General features: G+C 44.9%; 1 protein-coding gene across 10 annotated transcripts in view; it reads left to right on the plus strand.

Annotated features, from left to right (window-relative positions):
• The window catches only part of arhgap23a (Rho GTPase activating protein 23a), a 69,536-nt gene that overhangs the window by 40,777 nt on the left and 6,456 nt on the right, over nt 1-22,303 (plus strand). For 7 of the 10 annotated variants that reach the window (XM_061847314.1, XM_061847317.1, XM_061847312.1 and 4 more), the window contains exons 5-23: nt 1,830-1,908; nt 2,157-2,211; nt 4,257-5,850; nt 9,673-9,828; nt 11,259-11,370; nt 11,451-11,490; nt 12,174-12,311; nt 13,000-13,308; nt 14,343-14,404; nt 14,495-14,613; nt 15,281-15,399; nt 15,475-15,627; nt 17,660-17,738; nt 18,562-18,635; nt 18,702-18,791; nt 20,090-20,215; nt 20,332-20,373; nt 20,441-20,534; nt 21,713-21,744. In XM_061847314.1, the coding sequence (XP_061703298.1) occupies nt 1,830-1,908; nt 2,157-2,211; nt 4,257-5,850; nt 9,673-9,828; nt 11,259-11,370; nt 11,451-11,490; nt 12,174-12,311; nt 13,000-13,308; nt 14,343-14,404; nt 14,495-14,613; nt 15,281-15,399; nt 15,475-15,627; nt 17,660-17,738; nt 18,562-18,635; nt 18,702-18,791; nt 20,090-20,215; nt 20,332-20,373; nt 20,441-20,534; nt 21,713-21,744 (3,473 nt within the window). The remainder of the gene's footprint in view (nt 1-1,829; nt 1,909-2,156; nt 2,212-4,256; nt 5,851-9,672; nt 9,829-11,258; nt 11,371-11,450; nt 11,491-12,173; nt 12,312-12,999; nt 13,309-14,342; nt 14,405-14,494; nt 14,614-15,280; nt 15,400-15,474; nt 15,628-17,659; nt 17,739-18,561; nt 18,636-18,701; nt 18,792-20,089; nt 20,216-20,331; nt 20,374-20,440; nt 20,535-21,712; nt 21,745-22,303) is intronic. The other 3 variants (XM_061847310.1, XM_061847311.1, XM_061847313.1) reach the window with 3 other exon arrangements.

The following is a 22,303-nucleotide window of genomic DNA, read 5'->3' on the forward strand; positions in this document are numbered from 1 at the left end:
CTATCCGAGCTGTCAACGGGCAGGAGTCAGGGTACATCCTGAACAGGTTGCCCGCCAATCGCAGGGCACATCGAGACAAACAACCACACTCACAATCATACCGAGGGGCAATTTAGAGTGTCCAATTCATGTTGCATGTTTTTGGGATGTGGGAGGAAACTGGAATGCCCGGGGAAAACCCACGCAGGCACGGGGAAAATACGCAAACGGCACACTGGCGGGACCGGGATCGAACCAGGGTCCTCAGAACTGTGAGGACAACGCTTCTTTACCAGTTGATCCACCGTGCCGACCGGCCAAATAAAAGGAACATTTAACATTAGGAATACTAGTGGACAAAATATTAGGTACGCCTCAGGTCAAAATATTGGGCTCACTTGTGGTCAAAATATTGGGAAGACTATAAAAATATGAGGTGTAGCCAAATCTTAGAAGTATCTTAAACCAGTGATTTCCAACCTTTATAGAGCCAAGGCACTTATTTTACAAGTGAATAATCCCACGCCACAATAACAAAAGTAAATGTCACCAAAAATGGATTGATTAAGTACTGTATGTACTTCCTGCCATCTAATAGAAGAGGATTTTTTGTTCTGTCTGTCATTGTGCCTCACTGGAATAAAGAGATGAATAAAGATACATTATTTCTAGGAATTTTTTTTTTTTTTTTTTTAAGCAATTACATAAAATTGGATAACTTCCCACGGCACACCTGAAGAGCACTAATGGCACACTAATGTACCCCGGCACACTGTTTGGGAATCACTGTCTTAAACTATTTGCTACATCCAAACTTTTGCGAAGAACTTGAGAACAAAACGTTGGGTACATCCAAAATGTGTGCTGCGATGGCCAAAATGTTAGGGACACTTTAGATATGGGTCACATCGTACATAAAGTAGAACCTATGCCATAAAGTATTGAGTCGTGCACCCAATGTATTGCATACACATTGTAGTTTCAACCTCGGGCCATCAGAGTTGTGGCTCCTTAGTTCATTTGCATGAAAGTGTCAGTGGGTTGGCGATACAGTGAATACAATTAAAATATGACAAGTCTCTTTACATAACTAAAGCTGCCATATTGTGTCTCTCAATTAATTGAAGGCGGCCAAGAAAGAGCTCGCGCAATGTGAACGCCAACCTGTCAATTACGTGTCACATTCACACTGCCGCATGTCATTAGCCTACGCAAAGACACGCATAAGCTCTCCGAGCACTTTTGTTTGCAATTGTGACGATGACATCACAGTGAGCACCCGCAGATGTTATCTAAGCGCCATGTTGTAGCACACACCTGCTGGGAAAAAATACAAAACAAAACACGTGACTCATTTGCTGTTAAGAGTCTTACAACCGTGGTGGAAAATACAAAATGTTAAACAAAAAAAATACATACAAGAGAAAAATAGGGGGAAAAAAAAAGTCTCCAAAATTTCTCTTATCTATATGACGTAACTTTTGTTTTCAAAGCGTGTATTAAATCAGTTATTCTCTCCCAGACCACTTTAGGGAATCTGCTTACCTGTAATAGTACTCTTAGTATTTAGTAGTAAAGGAAACTTAAAGGCTTTAAGAAACACTTGGAGAGACTAAAACCAACAAACAAAAACCACAACATTATGTAACTTGGGCAATATAATTTTTAACTCTACCTACAGCAGTTTCTCAGAAGTTATCTTTGAGTAATATTGCTCAATACCACATTTTCTCTTGATGAGGAACAGTACCGATATGTTTAATGACTATTGTCTCCTGAAAAATAAAAATGCTGTATAGCAAATTCATAGTCACATACGTGTGGTTTTTTTTTTTTTTTTGTCTTGACAGGCGATCGTCTGGTGAAGGTGAACGGTGAGAGCGTCCTGGGAAAGACGTACTCGCAGGTGATCGCCCTCATCCAGAACAGGTGAGCCCCGTTGTCACGTCGTGTTGAGAGTCACTGAACCGCGTCGACCTGCTTTAAACACGCATAGAAGACGGAGGGTAATCGTTGGTGAAAGAAGTTACCCTCAAGCGCTGTGTTGTACATAGAGCACGACACACTTCATGTGCAATTAAGCCTGTCGCACTGCATCTTGTCAGGCTTTCTTAGCAAATCGCTCCGTATACCTGTGTAAAATTGATACTTTACTAATATCTTACATTTTTCACCAGTGAGAGTGTGTTGGAGCTCTCCATCATGCCAAAGGACGACGATGTGCTTCAGTTGGTGAGTGTATGTTTAAAAAAATATATATATATACAGTGGTGCCTCGGTTCTCGAACATAATCCGTTCCAGAATCCCAGTTCAAAACTGAAACATTCGAGAACCAAAGCGCTTTTTCCCATTACAATGAATAGAAAATGAAATAATGTGTTCCAAGCCTAAAAAAATTTTTTTTTAGCTTTTCCTGATAATAAACTGCATAGTACAAATCCATGTGTGGTTTAAATACTTTATATAATTAAATCATTAAAGAAATAGATTTATTTTTTGCTTAACATGTATGCTAGGCTGGGAGTGCATTGCCGTATCTGTAGCGACTCGGCCCGCGGCCTTGTAAACCTTTTTTTTTTTTTATTAACAAAAGTGCAGAATAATTTTAAACAAGCAATTATGGGGGGGGGCAGACAAATTGTTCATTTGCACAGAAAGTACGTAACGTACAAAAAAATTTAACTTGCAACTAGAGGTAGGGTTAATGGAACAAAAGAAAAAACATCATATGTCTTCGGTGGGGGTGACTCGCCCCCTTTTAACAAAGATGGAATCTCATGTAGACTATTTCTGCCGTCTTTTGAGCACCTTCCTGAAGTGGTTCATAACAACGTCATTGAAATTTAGCAGTGCTCTGCAACATTCCGCTTCGTTAGTGTGATGGAGTTCTACAAAATTATAGATGTTGTTCCATTTAGCACAGATAGCTTTTATATCGGCACTTGAGACATCCTTCCTGCCTTCAGCCTCATCAGCGAACTGCTGCTCGTTTCCGTTCAGAATGGTGCTGATCGTCAATTTCGCCATGCCGTACTTCAATAGCTCAGAAACACGCACAACAGATTCTTATTCGGCTATCAAATCCTTCTCGAAGTCGACAGTTTTACGCACCACTTTCCTTTTTTCAGCACCAACAGTTCCACTTGCCTTCTTTGGAGCCATGATCAGGGGTTATTGTATTTCAATTGGAAGATAAAAAGTCACTACCGGGACACGTCCGCGTGCAGAGGAGTGTATGGGTCAACTGGTTGCGTTGCACATGTTCCGTCGTTTCCGTTTTTTTCGGGGGTGCATTCGAAAGCCCAATAAATCGTCGTGGGTCAGCCTGTCGGGGCATTCGTGATTCCGATTTTCGTTCGAAAATCAAAGCAAAAAAATCTTGAAATTTTCGTTTGAAAAACGAAATATATGAAAATAGATGTTTGAAAAACGAGGTACCGCTGTATATAATTTTTAAGCCTTCACAAATTACATAGAACGGACTCACTTTGTTAGCAAGTGTACCTAATGATGTGGCTGGTGGGGAGTGAGGGGTTAATGTCATAATGTGGGAAATGAAAAGTAAAGTTGAAGCAGAATGTTGAGATTTTTTTTAATGACAACAGAATGCTCACAATGAGATGACCAAACACGCAAAAAGGTTTACCCTCGCACAAGTACAGAAGCATCCGAGTTACCCAGCTAAAAGGTTGACAGCCAAATTATTTGTATTTGAAACCTCCTTCGGCGTTTGCATCGACTGCATTCCTGGCATGACATCACTCCAGCCCTCCCTATACACTCCAACTGGGTGGAGTGACACTCAGAGAGAGAGAGAGAGAGCGAGAGAGACCAGAAGGACAGCAGAGAACAACATTGCCAACAGCGAAATAATAACTAGAGTAGAGAAAATTAGATAGATCCAACAGAAAAAGGAAGAAAAAGGAGCTTTTTTCTGAGGACACGTCTACAACTGTGTGTTTGTGTCAATGACAAGTTTGAGCTCATTTCGGTGAACCGGGAATATTTTCTTCGTTGAAAGGGATTTGCTGGGAAAAATGTAAGTAATGCCTTAAGTGAAATGAGCATAGATTATGTTTTTGTGTTGCTGCTTCCTCATGAGCGTGTTTGGGTTACCCGGAGCCCCAGAGACGTCTCCGAGCCCGGTGCCATTTTGAGCATTGCAGCAGCGTGTACGGCGTCTTTGCTAATGTTGTTGTCAAACTTGTTCGCGGCATGTAAGAACACACCGCCAGTGCAGGAAAAGCCGCCTCACCTGCCGTCCCTCCTCTTGCAGGCGTACTCCCAAGATGCCTACCTGACCGGGAACGAGCCCTTCACTGGGGGAGCTGAGAACCTCCCGCCGCCACCACCCCTCTGCTACCCCCGCACCAAGACCATGTCGCCCGCGGGCGTGCCCCCGCCTGCCCCCATGGGCCAGAACCAGCTGGATAATTGGAGTCGCTGGCCCAATTCTCCGAGTCCCTCCTCGCCCCTGGACAACCGTTCCGCCGTGTGCAGTCCTGCCAGTTGGCAAGATGGGCGCTCGGCGGAACTGGGGGGCGTAGGTCACAGCAGTCCAGCCCACAGGACAGAGGAGATCCAGTATGGAATGACCGGGCAGCAGCCTCAGGGGCAAACCAGGGGGCGATCATACTCGTCATCATCTTCGTCAGGGGGGCCGTTATCCAGCCCGTTGCAGGTCCACTACCCCAATCACCACCACGGCGCCAACTCCACGCAGTCCCAGGCGCGGAAGTCCAGCAGCTCTGCTTGGACTAGCCCGCCGCTGCCTCATCCTGGTCACGGCCGCAGCGAGCGATGCCAGCAGGCGCTCTCAGAGTGGTACCATAGCCAAGTGCCGGAACGTTCAGGACGCAACATGCAGACGCGACAACGTAGCTACTCCCAGGACCGCCTCAGCGAGTCCAGGAGGCAGCCGCATCTACAGCGGGCCGGCGGCTGGGCACACAGCGCCTCCCAGGACACTCTGCTCTTACTGCAGCAGTCAGGGCCGGGGCCCCACGGAGAGCCCTACTGGGGTGGGGAGTGGGGTCCGGAAAGGGGCCATCCTGCCTCCAACTACACCAGGACTCGCTCGGAGAACCTGCTGGTGCAGTTTGATCGCCGTGGACGGTCAATGGAGATGTTGGACCGAAGTGCAGCTGGAATGGTGGGGCCTCAGTGTGAGAGGTGGCACCAGCCTCCTAAACCGCCCCCCAGAACTGACATCCACCAAAGGCACGGTGGTCCATACCCTGCGACGCAGGGCACTCAGATGGCCCGACACTCACAGCCACACTCTAAGCATCCTACCCAGACCCATTCCCCAGTCCAATCTCAGCAGGCGGCACCCAAGAACCAACGGCTTCCTCCAGGCCAGAGCATGGATGACCAGCCGGTGGGCTACCGTAGCTACAGCCCCTCCTTCTACCGTAAGACAGGCCGCATCATGCAGCAGGCCCACTCTTTCAGGGACCCTTCGTATTCTGGCCCCCACATGAACTGGAATACTACCCCAAAAACCAGCCCACCTGAAGGCGCGCCGGTCATCTCGACCGCCGCCCCGCTGGCTTCCATCTCACCCGAATCCCAGGAAAGAGCGTACAGGCCCACCAACCACGAGCGAGGGTCGGCAGAGGTTCCGGTACAGACCCAGGAAGTGGTGATGCGGCAGAAGCCTCCCAGCGGACGGAGAAACGCCCACGGCTTGCGGCACCCCCACTACGCACTGCCGATGGACGGCCTGGAGCCCTCCCTGTTCTCACCAGAACCCCCAGACTCGGCGGCCACCTCCAGTTCCTCGGGAGATGCAGTGCCGTTTAAGGCCAATGGCAATCTGGTCCCCCTCTCGCTGGAGGATGATTCGCTGGCGTCCATTCCTTTCATTGGTAAGATTTTGGGCCTCTTCCCCCAGCACTGTTTTGTGTCCTTTCCTTCTAATTCAAAATTTTGGCTCATTTGGGGACATTTTGTTCATTGCCATGATTCAAAGAAACCATAAAGTACTTCACGAACAAGGGAAAAGTAGAAATCCATTTATGGTCCGCAAGGTACAGTCTGCACTAACATCTCCTATAGGGCTTACTAGTAGATTACAAAGTACTAGCCTAGGCTATCTGCAAAACCAAAAAGTCACCAGAACTGTATGTTGTCAAAATAGGTTACAAAAGGAGAGTATAAGTATTAGTATAAGTTGGTTAGTATTCACAGAGTTTTTCCTTTGATGAAAGGAATGTGAGCAATGAATTAAGGGTAATTTCTGAGGTTTGTTGACCCACGATAGTTCGGTGAGTGACTGCTGGGGGGCGTGGGGGGGAGTCAAATTTCTACCTGGCATGTGCAGACTTGTGCTCGATTTGCTGAAGACCTTCTGGCTCTGCAGGCTTTACACTTGCTGGTATCACTATTCAGAACACCTGATCAACAACTGAAGTTACCATCTTACACGGGAATCCGCCTGAATCGGTTGACCTGCGTGCCAGTTTAAGATGAACCCACACCCCAAAGCAGGAGAAAAAGTCATTTGCTGTGTGAAAAGTCAAGTAGGAGGCATTGTGCCGACACACTTGGAAATGTAGTCTTACACAAGAGCAGACAGCCAAAACGTGACAGGCCCCTGCACGTTTAACCGCCTTCGTGAAACTATTCCCCATTGACGCACTTTTGTGATTGGCGTGTCATCGCATTCAAGTGTTTTATTCCTCTTTTGGTACCGCGAGACGATCAAACAGGTACTCCGTACTTACGTCGTCTCTCAACACGACGACGTTACTAATTAGCAGTGGGGTTTTTGCGGCACAGAACGTAGCTTCTGCCTTGGATGCAGCTATCATCTTTCTCGGCAGGATGAAGAAGGTTCTTAATGGGTGGTTCTCCAGTTTTACCGCCACGCTGAAAGGTTTTGCTAATGCGACCCAAATGTAAAGTTGAGTATGCAGGGGCTCCTCAGTTTAGTACTGTTCCTATATGCAGCAACGGCTCAGTTACCGTATTTTCCGCACGATAAGACACACCTTCCATGAAAGACCTTTTTTAAAGCTTTTATCATTATAAGGCGCATAGAATAGACGCTACAGTCGAAGCTGGGCTTACGTTATGCATCCATTAGATGGAGCTGCACTAAAGGCTCAATATCGATCCATATATAAGGCGCACCGGATTATAAGGCTCACCGTTGGCTTTTGAGAAAATTAAAGGCTTTTAGGTGCGCCTTATAGTGCGGAAAATACGGTAATCGTTTTCGGTTAGTTCATCACAAACGTATAGTAAACAGCACAGTCCTGATTACTGTAAATGTTAATAGAAATACTTTCTAGGTGTTGTATATAAAACATTAAAATGAAAAACAATGATAACATAGCATACTTTCTTGAGGCATTTGATCATATGTTCTGTTAACTAGTTCATTGATCACCATTCATAGCCTGTATGGACATGAACGCCGGGACCACCGTAAACTAAAGAATCATGTGTAGTTCGGTTCAGCGTAATTTTTAAGATGTTAAATACAAAAATAACCAACTCATACTCGAGTTCTGCAGCCTTTTATCATTCGTTAGCAGTCTGTAGATTGGTTGGCAGGAGCTTACTGCATTAGCGTAGATAGCTGATAGACTACAGCAGGTTTCGACTTGTGTAAATGGGACTGGGTGATAAATGAAGGGTCCATTGTAGTTCGGCACAGTTTTCAAGGTGTAAAACGTACCAAAATAATCAACAGTCACTCACTTTCGAAAAATCTCCCCAAGTGGGGTTGCGTCAGGAAGGGCATCCGGTGTAAAAACTGTGGCAAACAAATATGAGCGTTCATCTGAGATGTCACGCTGTGGCGACCCCGAACGGGACAAGCCGAAAGACACTCACTTACTCATATTTGAAAAATGTACGAGTGTGGTCAGTCATGCCCGCAGATGTAAAGTTACGGGTGTAGTCCACCGGTCATGCCCGCACATATAAAGTTGCAGGTGTGTGTTCTGTTTGTAATTACGAGTGTATCCATTTGTGAACGGAGCGGGGCGGTGTCAGGTGAACTAGGAAGTAGAAGTAGGCTGAGCAGCAGGCCGTTATAGTTGTAGACCGTCTGCTTCCATGTTAAAAAAATAAAGTTAGACTTTAGGCTGTGGTTCACTGCGCTGGATCATTTTTCATGAGTGCGAAAAGTGCGCAATTGCACAGCCTGGAGGGTCCATTGGTCAAGGCTACACAAAATAAGCGACGTCTTTCAATATTTGTGTATTTGTACTCGTAACAAATTTTACGCACATGATTTTTCGTGCTCGACTGTGCAAATTTGCGAGTGCGATGGCCCCCGTCAAATCACAGTGACTCTAATGAATTCCTTTTTGTCGGCGGAGCCACTGCTGTGGTATGATAGCGCTACAAAACAGTCAGTCTTTTAATTGGTTAGCAAAAATCACCACGTCAGATGCTAAAACTGGATCAGACCCCCAAGCTGGGATAATGTAGGAGATTCGTGTCAGGAAACAAAATCTGGCGTAAAAAGGAGCCAAAAGACAATTACCGCACACTGTGCTAACCTGATCTGCACCGCCTGGCGGATATCTGGCTTGTATAAGTAAAACACGGCTGCTTTTTCAGAAACCATTGAGGCTAGGACCCAAGGTTTCCCGAAAAAGCCACTCCAAACGAGTCTTTTGAATGTCGATATTTCAAATCATCTCTATGGACTTCTTTTAAACCACAAGGCTTTTATTGTTTTTCCAAAGCCGGCGCAATGGAGACAGGCAGAACTTGTTGACTGAGAGGCTCATGCAATTTTGGGATTGATGACACAGTCATCGCAAACGGCTGCGTGCCACCTCGATCTCGAGGTTTGCCCTGGGAAAATTCCGAAGTGGTGCAACCCCCAGAGTATCAAATCCGCCGTCACCTGTCTTTGCTCGGAGACAACGTGGACCTGGCAAGCCTCTGTGTGCTCCCTTCGAGATCTTCCCAAGGCCCACCCACTAATGACAGCCTTCCTTAAAGCCGCTGCCCGGCTATTTCTGGGCCACCCTGTAAACAGAGCCAGATTCTTCATTCCCAGATTGTGAATGTTTTTTCCGCCTCTTGCCGCACTCTCCCGACGTGGACATCCTTAACCCGCTGAGCCGTGCTGCCCCCTGTTGTTTCCACATGGAGCAGATTTGACTGTTCTTGAACAGCAAATCCGGTTTGTGTTCCTCTTTTTTTTTTTTTTTTTTTTTTTTTTTTTTTTTACCTCTTTCTCTCCCAGTGTGAGAGTGTTAAGTATTTGTACAAGTGTATTTGTGCATGAGAGGCATAGCGTAGCCTCTTAATTTCCGCCACAGTCTATGTGGACAACAAACTAGATGCGCCTCAATTAATAGAACTTTCTCCTGGATGCTGCCACGTATCCATTTTGCTTCTGTGATCCTCCTTAATGGCATATCAGTGCTTCAGAGGCATAACAGTAGAAACTGCGGCCATTCAGATAATTAGTTGGATCCTTAGTGCAGATGACGACTACTTTATACTCCCAGTGCAGCATGGTTGCATGTTGCATTCATTGAACACAGCAGAAAACAAAAAAACTAAACTGACGGCAATAAAATCCCCTCCCTCTTAATTCCTCCTGATCATTGGCTCCTCTCCCTCCTAACACCTAACCTGTCTTCCTCCTCTTCCTCCTCCTTTTTCCCCCCATCGCTCCATCTTTTCCCAACTCCCCCCTCCTCCCCTCCCTACAGATGAGCCCACCAGCCCCAGCGCTGACTTGCGTGCCCGCCACGTGCCGGCGTCCTCGGTGGTCTCCAGTGGCATGAATTCGGCGCCCGCCACGGTCGCCAGCCCCGCTTCCCCCACCTTCACCTTTCCCGCCACTAGGCTCTTCTCACATGACTGCAGTGAGTTTGCCCCCCCCCCGCCCCCCTCTACCTCCACCCCGGCCCCCTTTTCACTGCCAATGCTGCATGCCTTGCATCTAAAACGCTGCATGAGTCCTTAACACAAAAGAAGACGCTAGTGTGATGTATAAGGAGCCTCTGCTGTGCGTGTGCGCTCGGCAGCTAAAATCAAGTAATTTTCTCCATTGAGCACCCGCCAAGTTTTTAGTAGTATTCGTGCTTTTTTTTTTTTCTCCTGGGACTAAGCCAGCAAGGTAATGACTCATTCCTGAGAAAATGTTGTCTTTCAAAATATAATGAGCGTTGCATTGATTTGTTAATGACTAAGAAGGATAGCCCAGGAATTAGTCATTCCTTGTAAGAGTAAATAACACTTGAACAGCTTGAACGCTGCAACTGACAATCAAAAGAAGGATTTCTCGGGAATTAGTATCGTCTACGAGCCTGCCAAACTTGAATGGTTTAACTATGACGCTGTAAGAGGTATTCAATTATCAATAAAACAAATATAGATAGACAGAGGCAGCACGGTGGATCACCTTGTAAAGCGTTGACCTCACAGTTCTGAGGTCCCGGGTCCAATCCCGGACCCACCTGAGTGGAGTTTGCATGTTCTCCCCCGTGCCTGCGTGGGTTTCCTCCGGGCACTCCGGTTTCCTCCCACGTTCCAAAAACACGCAACATTAATTAGACACTCTAAATTGCTCCTAGGAGTGATTGTGAGTGCGACTGTTTGTCTGGATGTGCCCTGCGATTGACTGGCAAGCAGTCCAGGGTGTCCCCCGCCTCCTGCCCGTTGACAGCTGGGATAGGCTCCAGCACTCCCCGTGACCCTCGTGAGGATAAGCGGTGAAGAAAATGGATGAATGGATAGATAAACAGATATATTGTAAGAGTAAACCACAGCAATAATAACCAATAATGAAACACCATACACTTCTCCAGTAATTAGTTTCTTATAATTCTATACCAGACTTGAATATTAACATTAAACTGATAAATGAAACTTTTTGCAAAATACATGGGCTCAGTGTTGGCCATAAGATGACTTGATTCTAACATTTTTTAATTCTATTTTTTTTCCCCAGTTTATATATATATATATATATATTTTGCATGCTGCATGTCTGCAACGCAATTCGGGCTTAGTTGTCATTTGTACGGAACAAAGCAGTTCAGATGTTTTGCACGGTTGAAAGGTCAGCGTGCATGTAAACAAGCAAGACACGAGGACGGACCGCTGAGCTCATCGCCACCTCCATTCCCGCTTTCTCGCTCACTCGCCCTCCCCGCCGCCGCCCCATCCGACACCGCCGGTGATTGGCATCACATCACCAATCTTTCTTTTCTTTTTCTCCCATCATCCATCCATCCTCCCTTTTTTGTCTTTCTTTTCCCCGTCTCCACTGGTCCGTCCCGTCGCCGAGCAGGCGCTATTAAATCGGGTCGCCGTTCCTCCTATCTTCTAGCCATCACCGCCGAGCGCTCCAAGTCCTGCGACGAGGGACTCAACGCCTTCCGGGAGGAAGGACGCGTTTTCTCGTGAGTGTTCGCGCACACGTGGACGCAGACATCTCATTGGTCCAAAGAAATGTTGTTAAACAGGCTTTTTTTTCCAACAGGAGGCTTCCGAAGAGAGTCAAGAGCTTCTTCACTGATGGCGTGAGTTTTATTCTGTATAATTAACTATGACCACAACAAATAAACCTAATACTTTTGAATATAAACACGACTTTGGCAAAAAAAAAAAAAAAGCTTTTTTTTTTGTGTGGTGTAATTGACATTTTCTAATAATTTTAAAAGAACAAATTCAAAAGATATATAAGAAATTGTGACATAATATCACAAAAAAATATTTATAGCAGTCGTGGGGGTATTTTTAACTTCGTCAGACTGAGGAAGAAATTGTTAGTCTGGTAATATTTTGGGGAGATTATTTTCCTAATTTAAGACATCAATTTCAGCTTTTCTCCCAGAGCCATCAACTCCCTGAACTCAAAACCACTGAACATAACAGTAATGTAATGTAATATTATGCAATGGCACTTTTGTGCATTCATTCATGCATCTATCTATCTATCTATCTATCTGTTTATTTTAGCAGTACCTGTGCCTTGATGTTTTATCTATTGTTTTTTTTACCTAAGATGTGCTTCGATTTTTATTCTTTTATTGCACCTTGTGGAAAAGCACTCATCATTTTGTTGTATGCACAGCATCTAATTAATACATAATAATACATTAAAGGCTTTTGATTTGATTAGATTTTTGCATTCAAGTTTTAGTTGTGTTACAGCGCCATCTGCAGCACACAATACTCATTTCTGTGTTTTTCCTTCTTTCAGTCCTTAGACAACTTGGGCACAGCAGAAGAGGTGCGCTCCAAGCGCCACTCCACCTCGGAGCTGGGCAACATCACGTACAGCGACGTGCGGCGGGAAGGCTGGCTGAACTTTAAGCAGATCCTCACCGAGAAGGGCAAGGTGAGCCGTACCACTTGCGACAAGGAACGTCTTTTTTATGGAAGTAAATATGTGCTACCAGGATTTGAATTTGAAATGTAAAGTGATCACATTTTCAATAATTGTATTTCAGTGTAACTTTTCTATGTTAACAATTCATCCAGCTACAATTTGCTGTCTGAAATTCAGCGTCTGTGCCACCAGGCAGGGTGACTTCAGGTCAGAACTGAGCACCCAGCCAATCGCATTAACCCTTTCATAGTCACGTGACATCAGATACTAAGAAAGCATAACTAGATTGGCTGGCTGTTTGGTTCTGACCTGAAGTAACCCTGCGTGGTGGGACAGACAGTGAATTTCAGACAGCGAATTGTAGCAACTATTGAATATGTGATCATTTTACATTTCAAATTCAAATCCTGGTGGCACTTATTTACTTCCATATTTTTCCCCCCCACACTTTTTATGTTAAACCAACTTCCATAATTGCTTTAAATATACAATTACATAGTAATAACAGTATCATAAACAGCAAAAGTAATTGTATCCATTTTGGTATAAGTTAAGTGGTGTGGGTTCCTCTCCAAATCATGCCCAATTAACAGAACCCTGTGTAAACCCTCGCAATACATTCCATCTGTGTGTGTGTGTGTGTGTGTGTGTGTGTGGTGTGTGTGTGTGTGTGTGTGTGTGTGTGTGTGTGTGGCAGAAGGTGGGCAGCGGCATGCGTCCATGGAAGCGCGTGTTCTCGGTGCTGCGCTCGCACTCGCTCTTCCTGTATAAGGACAAGCGCGAGGCCGTGCTGCGTGGCGCCACGCTGGGGGGCGGCGCCGAGGACGAGCAGCCGATCAGCATCCGCGGCTGCCTGGTGGACATCGCCTACAGCGAGACCAAGCGCAAGCACGCCCTCAGGCTCACCACGCAGGACTTCTGCGAGTACCTGCTGCAGGCCGAGGACCGAGACCACATGCTGGACTGGATCCAGGTCATCAGGGAGAACAGCAAGACGGACAGTGAGGTGGGCTTTGGTCTGCGCAGTGTCTTTAATGATGTTTTTTATTGACATTTAAGTTGAATAATTACCATTTTTGGCAGGATGAAAGTTGTTCTTTTTTTTGAACAAAGGTTGTTTTTATGACAAGTATAATATTTATATAATGTAATCTGTTTAATTGGGCATAGGCCCTGTAGCTCAGTGATTAGAGCACTGGTTTGGTAAACCAGGGGTTGTGGGTTCATATCCCACTGGGGCCTCCACTCCCTGAGAAGGGTTGCGTCAGGAAGGGCATCTGGCGTAAAAATTGTGCCAAACATATGTGCGTTCATCTGAGATGACACGCTGTGGCGACCCCGAAAGGGACAAGCCGAAAGAAACTTACTAATCTGTTTAATTGGACACTCTAAATTGACCCTGGGTGTGATTGTGAGTACAGCTGTTGTCTGCCCTGTGATAGGCTGGCAACCAGTTCTGGGTGTACCCCGCCTCCTGCCCGTTGACAGCTGGGATAGGCTCCAGCACTCCCCGCGACCCTCGTGTGGACAAGCGGGAAAGGAAATTGATGGATAGATGTAATCTGTACTGTTTTATCACAAAATCTAGGATTTTTGTGATAGTTTTTCTGACAATATTTGTCATTTCATATCAAAATCCAGAATTCAGACCACAAAATGTCTTATTGGTCTGTATTTTGGAGCAAAATGTCAGCCATATATACAAATTTATCATTTCCTACCGATATACTCTACCAGTACCTTTTTTAATGGCAAAATCCATCATTTTGATGCAAAATATTTTAGCCACAAAACAGTATTTTGGGATAAAATGACATTTTGTGGCAAAATGTCTTGATCATAACCTAGTGTTTTCTTTCTGAAAATTATTTAGTTTTCCATTATAAAAAAAATGTAGTTTTCATTTTTTTAAATATATTGTAATGAAAAGGCTTGGATTTTGTAGTGCAATGAGTTACTATGAAGGCAAAATTTAATGTGTATTTTTTTTTTTTTTTTTAAAATGAAATCTTATAAGTAGTTTTCAATTGTTTGTTGCAGGAGTTAGGTTTTTCCGGGCATGCGTTAATCAATAAGAAGCTGAATGACTACAGGAAACAGAGGTGAGGCACCTGAGCGCAGTTAAACAGCGGCACAACTCCCACTTTCGTTGACTTCACACAAAGCACGCGTGCCTCTATCGCCCCCTGCAGCCCGACAGGAAGTAAGCCCGACTCTTCACCCAGGATGTCTCGCATGAAGCCTCCCTTCCTGCTCGCCAAGACCGAGAACGCTTTGGGGGCACCGCGTTCACCCAAACAGGACGGCAAAGGTCTCTATCATAAATAAATATCACAAATATAGTCCAAACGTTGGAGTGGATAAATAATCTGTTTTTATGGCAAAATTTGGTATTTTATGGCTGTAATATTGAGTTGTAATGGGGACTTTGTAACTTTTTTGGGGAGATAAATGTGTGTGTGAAAGTGATAATATGCGTTTTTAAAGTAAAATATTGTGTTTTCATAGTAAAATTGAACCGGTAGCAGGCATATTTTTTGTGGTTTAATAGGAGTTTTCTACACAAAAAAAATGTTTTTATTGGACTGTGCAATATTTTCATGGTAACGTATTTATCTTGATACTGTAGAAAAGAATCAGACTGGCATTATATTGTATTTTTGTGCTAAAATATTTAGCTCTTATGGCAAAATGGTGAATTATAATTTTCTGCAATTTTATGGTGCAGTCATTTATTTTTATATCAAAAGGTGTTTTATGGTAAAATACTGATTTGTTGATAATTTGTGTTTCTCTGGCACTTCCATTTTGTCATACAGTATTCAGTTTTCATGCCAATAAGTAGTGGTTTATGGCAATATGTTGCATTTTTTTAGGTGAAATATGGTTTTCACTACCAAATCAAATACAGTGTTTTCATAAGGGTGTAATATTTTTGTTTAAATATTACATTGTCATGTCGTCTAATGCGTCCCCAGATGAGAGCAGCCCTCCCAAGTCTCCGTGGGGAATCAACATTATGAAGAAGACCAAGAAAACGGGACCGAAAGCCTTTGGCGTGAGGCTGGAAGACTGCCAGCCCGGTATCAACAACAAGGTCAGACCTCGGGATTCGTCCCTCGTCCCGCTAAGGAAAGCTCACTCATTAGCCGTTGATCCGGATCTGATCCAGTTCATCCCGCTGATCGTTGAGATCTGCTGCGGCTTGGTGGAGGACATGGGTCTGGAGTACACGGGCATCTACCGGGTGCCCGGCAACAACGCCATGGTGTCGCTGCTGCAAGAGCAACTCAACAAGGGCGTCGACATCAACCCGGCGGAAGAGGTCAGGAATTAAGACGCCGAAAATGGCGTGATTTGTGGCAAAGCACAGGACCAGTCAAATATTTAGAGACACTTTCACAAGTTGTTCTGCCAGTTAAATGTTTTAGTTTAAATCCACAATGTGTGGTTCGTTTTGATTTACATTTATTTTTACATTAAATTCAAATGGGAGTGCCAATAAACTTTTTACACCATCATTTGGTAACAGGCTCCATAATCAATACAAAATCCATCCATCCATTTTCTTTGCCGCTTATCCTCACAAGGGTTGTGGGAGTGCTGGAGCCTATCACAGCTGTCAACGGGCAGGAGGCGGGGTACACCCTGGACTGGTCGCCAGCCAATCACTGGGCATTATAGAGACAAACAGTCGCACTCAAAATCTCACCTCAAGGCAATTTAGAGTGTTCAATTAGTGTTGCATGTTTTTGGGATGTGGGAGGAAACCGGAGTGTCTGGAGAAAAACCATGCAGGCACGGGGAGGCCGTGTTCTCAGTACTGTGAAGCCAACACTTTACCATCTGAGCCACGGTGCCGCCCGAATGTAAATTAATTGTATATTTTTCGCTCCCTTTTTTTTCTTTTCTTTCTCTTTTTTTTCTCTGTATATAAAAGTGTGGGAAAAATAAATTATTAAAATAAACAAATAGATAAATAGGCATACGTGGGAGGGCTCGCGTTTTGGGTCGCCGATGCAACAATATGCTTACAAACACAACCAGCATTAGTGGGCACTGGAGACATTACCAGATTCAAGTAAATTTTTGGGTGGCGTCTCGATTTCAACACTTTTCTCAAGCCCATTCGGTCGATTTACACGTCTAGTGTTGGTATTTTGCGACATCAAAATGAAACTGACCTGCCAGCTGCAGTCCTCTTATGTCCTGAAGCAAAAAGGCAAGCCGTGCATGTATGGAGTGGAGCTCCCATCTTGAACGGCACCGTGTGCTGAACCGCTCTTGGCTCGTCACTATTGTTAGTTTGTGCAGATTATTTTTTGTACAAAATAAATTGTTGTGGTCCATTTAAATAAGTGATTTCATCTTCTTTTCCTTTCGGCTTGTCCCGTTCGGGGTCACCACAGCGTCTCATCTTTTTCCATCTCATGCATCCTCCTCTCTAACCCCCACAGTCCTCATGTCTTCCCATACCACATCCATGAACCTTTTCTTTGGTCTTCCTCTCGGTCTTTTGCCTGGTAGCTCCATCCTCAGGACTGTTCTACCAATATACTCACTCTCTCGCCTCTGAACATGTCCTAACCATCGAAGTCTGCTCTCTGACCTTGTCTCCAAAACATCCAACTTTGGGTGTCCCTCTAATGAGCTCATTTCTAATCCTATCTAACCTGCCCACTCCGAGCGAGAACCTCAGCGTTTTCATTTCTGCCACCTCCAGTTCTGCTTCCTGTTGTCAGCCTTTCCATTACCACAGCAAACAGGAAGGGGCTCAGAGCTGATCCCTGATGCAGTCCCACCTCCACTTTAAATTCTTCTGGCACACTTCACCGCTGTTTTGCTGCCCTCATACACTTCCTGTACTATTCTAACATATTTCTTTATTTAAATAATTGATTTGATATTTATGAAATATAGATATTTAACATTTTGTTGTTTATTTCTGCAGTGCCATAAAGCAACAATTCTCAGAGATAAGTGTTCTTTTCCATGTTTGAAAATAGGTTTGGTCAAATGTGATTTTATAGATTTGGGTGACGTCAAGTCAAATCAAGGTCCTTTGTGATTAACGTCTACATCTCCAAATATTATCGAATTTTTTCTGAACCGATTCAAATCATACCGAATCATCATATTGATCCCATACTGAGCTGATTCTTATCGTTCCAGGCTTAGAAGTATTGTCGTTGTATCGAATTATAACCAGTGTATCAAGATATGTTTTGAATCTGCCTCACGCCAGCAATTCTCAACCTGATACCACTGAATCGTGTTTCCATGCAAATCTAATGTTTGGTGTCAAAATGAACTCATCTTTGTTTTTTTTTTTTTGGGGGGGGGGGGTTTGTGGACAGAAGTGGCAGGACCTCAACGTCGTCAGCAGCTTACTGAAATCTTTCTTCCGGAAACTTCCAGAACCACTCTTCACCAACGGTGAGTCCGGTTACACACACACACACTCTCTCTGTCTCTCTGTCTGTCTCTCTCTCTCTCCTCTCTCAAGTCTCCTCTCTCTCTCTCTTTCTCCCTCCCTCTCAGTCTCTCTCTCCCTCCTTCTCTCTCTCTCTCTCTCTCTCATCTCCCTCTCACCCTCTCTCACTCTCTCTCTCTCTCCCTCACTCTCTCTTCTCTCTCCTTCTCCCCCCTCTCTCACTCCTTCTCTCTCTTCCCTCACTCCCTCTCTCTCCCCCCCTCTTTCTCTCCCTCTCGCTCCCTCTCTCTCCCTCGCTCTCTCTCTCTTCTTCCCCTCCCTCCCCCCGCTCTCTGCTCTCTCCCTCTCAGTCTCTCTTTCTCCCCTTCTCTCTCTATCTCTCTCTCTCTTTCTCCCTCCCTCTCAGTCTCTCTCTCCCTCTCTCTCTCTCTCTCTCACTCTCTCCCTCTCACCCTCTCTCACTCTCTCTCTCCCTCACTCTCTCTCTCTCCCTCCTCTCACTCCCTCTCTCTCTCCTCCTCCCTCCCCCTTCCCCCCCTCTCTCCCTCTCCCTCCCCCACCCTCTGCTCCCTCCCCCTCTCTCTCTCTCTTCCCCTCCCCTCTCCTCTCTCCCTCTCTCTCTGTCTCTCTCCTCTCTCTCTCTCCCTCCCCCTCTCCCTCTCTCCCTCTCCCCCTCTCTCTCCCCCTCTCTCTCTCTCCCTCTCTCCTCCTTTCTCTTTGCTCCTCTCCTGCCTCTCACTCTTTCTTTCTCGCTCCCTCTCTCTCTCCATTCCCCCTCCCTCCCTCACACACTCAAAGGTGACTTCGTCTGTGTCGTCTCTGCAGACAAATACAACGATTTCATCGACGCCAACAGAATGGAGGACGCATCGGACAGACTGAAGACCATGAAGAAGCTGGTACACGCGATTGTGCTCACACTCGTGCAAGCAGGATTACTCACCATCATATTTCTTTGCGTGTAGATCCGAGACCTTCCCGATTATTACTATCACACGCTCAAGTTCCTGGTGTGTCACCTGAAGACAGTGGCAGACCATTCAGATAAAAACAAGGTGAGGCATTGTACCGCAGTCACAATTTATTAGGATTTTGGAAGTGTACTGCAATATGTAGAAGAGTGACATTTTTGGCTCTACTTGGAAGAAAAGCTTTGTATAATTGCATTTCATTCGAATAATATTCCTTTGCCAAGCTGATAGGTTAAAAAAAGTATCTTTTTATAGCATTTATATTTCAACATTGAATATTCAGGCACAAACAAGCTGCATTTTTTTGGTCAAATGTATAGGAAAATTTGTTTTGTTTTGTTTTTATCTGGAAATTCTGTTGCAAAGTCTAGTTTTCATAGTAAGTATTGCTTTTTCATAGACAAATGTTTAATTTTGGGGCATACGATATGGTTCACGTGGCAAAATCTAAGATCTGTCGGCACAGTAAAATCTAGTGTTTTATGACAATATACTTATTTTGGGGGTAAAATCTTTAGTTTTCAGGTGATAACATTTCTTTTTCATTGTGGAATATATCCTTTTCGGGGCAAAAGATATACCATAAGAGTGCACCTGGTCATAAGCCTTACCCAGTACATTTATAAAGGAAATACCATTTGGTACATACATGCATACCGTGCACCTGTACAAAAGCCGCAAGTGTCCACATTAAAGCCCACATTGAAACACGAGATATTTACAAAGAAAGACGGTACACAGAGTTTAACGTTAGCGCCGCGCTAATGCTAACGCTAGGGCTGCGCTATCAGGGCCAGCCAAAACAAAACATGCGGGTAAAAATCACTAAGACACGGCAGTAACACGCTAGCGCAGTACTAACAGGACTGGACCGGTAAAATTAACTTCCTCGGCACATATATTCCACCAGTCTCACGCTTACCTTTTCCGCTCGAGTGCCCCCTTGCACAAATTTTGCCACATCACCGCATAAACCGCAGGGTGGAAAGCATGTGTAAAAAGTCGCGCCTTCTAGGCCCGGAAATTACGGTAGTTTACATGGCAAAGTATTTTGTTTTCATAGGAAATATTGCCAACGTTACACTTTTTTGTTCAGTGATGTGCGCTGCAGGTTAGCACATTTATAGCATCATAAATTTATTTAATGGATAAAACATAAGAAGGCAAGTTATGGAAAAATACATTTTCTTTAAACAATGCTGTTTACAGGCAAAAGGCACAATTTTCAGAAAATCGTGTCCGCCATATTTATAGTCCATGAGTCACTTTTATGGTTTTACGTTATAACCAAAATTGAAAATTCTCCAGGTACAAAGTCATTTTTGAAGGTATCGAAGTTTTGTGTTATTACATGGTAAATACTGTGTTATGTGTGTGTGCAGATGGAACCCCGTAACCTGGCGTTGGTGTTTGGGCCGACGCTAGTGCGCACGTCCGAGGACAACATGAAGGACATGGTCACGCACATGCCGGACCGCTATAAGATAGTAGAGACGCTCATACAACACGTGAGTAAATGCACGCACACATATACAGTACATACACACTTTTTCACACTCACATTGAGATACCCAGACGCTCATTCTAATGATGTTAACACAAAAGTTTTTTGTCGTTTTTGCAGTACCTGTGGTTTTTCAGTGAGGAGCCAGACAAGGATGAAAAGGTACGTAATGGAAAATCTCAATATAATAATGATAACGATACGAGTAAGAACATCATTTTCTATCCAGACGCCGGAGGACACTGAGGACGTGCAGCCCGCCCCCAACATCGACCACCTGCTTTCCAACATCGGGCGGACCGCTCTGCTCGGCGACGCCTCAGGTGAGCGCCGACTCGAATCGCTAGCGCACTAACACTCGCTAGGTTGTAGCTGCATGCTAAAGCTGCGTCGCAAGCCAAACGGATGGAAATGGGCGGTCGTGCGCAGTTAAGGCGAGAGCACCAAAAACAGGCCTCAACTAAGACTCACTTGGCATATGTGAAGCTGTCGTTCTTATGTCCTTTGTGGAAAAATTATTAATATTTCAATAATGTTAGTAATGCATGTTGTCCGTTCTCAAGTCAAAATTCCTTCCTTCTTTTCCGATGGCACAGCAGTGTGTAGCATGAAAACAGATGTTGGTTGGTTAGCATTTAGCATTAGCTACACTTTTTTCTCCCCTCTCTGCTCTCGTTCTTTGCATTTTTTTTCCCCTTGCACGTTGCTCATCTTGTGCCTTTCACTCTGCTTCACTCTCTTAGCTGAGCCTGTGGAGCAGCCACTGCGGTAGGACGCCAACACGTGCGTGTGTTTGTGTGTGTGAGCAAGTGTGTGTGGCATGTGTCATGGTGACCGTGCGACTTTTCTCCCTGCTAGCAACCAGAAGTGTTTGTGAGAGCATATTGTGAGAGCATTTTGCCTTCATTGTCCCCAGGAGTGTGTGTGTGTGTGTGTGTGTGTGTGTGTGTGTGTGTGTGTGTGTGTGTGTGTGTGTGTGTGTGTGGTGTGTGTGTGTGTGTGTGTGTGTGCGTGTGCGTGTGTGTGTGCACGTGTGTGTGCACGTGTGTGTGTGTCATGGTGACACTGTGGCTTTCCCCCCACTGTAATAATAAAAAGAGGTAAGTGAATGTTGCCTTCACGGTGGCACATGTGTGCGTGTGCCTGTTTTTTATAATTGCTGCACTGCTCTGTCACTGACGTCACCTTCTGATGATCTTTCTGGTGTTTCTTTGTGTATTAATTTCCACGTTCCCATCAAAATCGTTGCCTCCTCCACTGTGTGTGTGTGTGTAAAGTGAGATGGCAAAGAGGAAGTCAGACTTGGTGTGGTTCCCATTGAATTTTGAGCGCAAAATTGCTGTCCTGTGGCCTCTGATTGGTTTTGACGGCTGACCGACAGCCACAGTTGCCATGCCGATATTTTCACGACAACAGAAGAATACGATTAATAATCCCACCAAGTGCCTCTTTGCCCTCCTCCCAAGGCTCTTTACTAAATGTCGTCATCTTTCCCCTTCAGACTCCACCAACAGTGATTCAGCGAAATCCAAGGTAACGTCTCGTTATGTTCCTTGCTTGAGTTCGCTGTTCCTTTTAGGGCGTGTATGGACTGTCACATTAATGCAATGGCTCCTCTCGCAACCTTTTCATACTAACTGCCAATTTGCACAATAGTAATAATTTGGCGTGGTCCACGATGTGCTTGTTTAATATAGCGTGCACAATGTACATGCCCTGCAATTAATGTGATTGCATAATCAGAAAAATGGACTCAAAAGTTTCCCAGTCAAAACTCTGCTGCACTCTCGGGTGAGTGTGTGCAGTGTTTAAAGTGAATTTGACCTTTCACAATAAAAATTTAAAAAGGACTAGAAATAACCCACAAAGTAAAAAATATCAATAGGATGCTCAGTCATCCATGCACAAGGTAAGTTTCGTATGATTAATATAGTGTCTCCACCACAGGCCATAGCACTCTCGGTCACATAAACACGTATAGAGCTCGTGCACCTACATCATAAAATCACTTGACTTTAGTTTACGTCGCCATATTGCCGGTCAAGCTAAGCATTGCTCAATCCTAAGTCAGTTGGAGACGACACGGAAATAT

This window comes from Syngnathoides biaculeatus, chromosome 16 (assembly GCF_019802595.1).
Source record: "Syngnathoides biaculeatus isolate LvHL_M chromosome 16, ASM1980259v1, whole genome shotgun sequence".
Classification (NCBI taxonomy): Eukaryota; Metazoa; Chordata; class Actinopteri; order Syngnathiformes; family Syngnathidae; genus Syngnathoides; species Syngnathoides biaculeatus.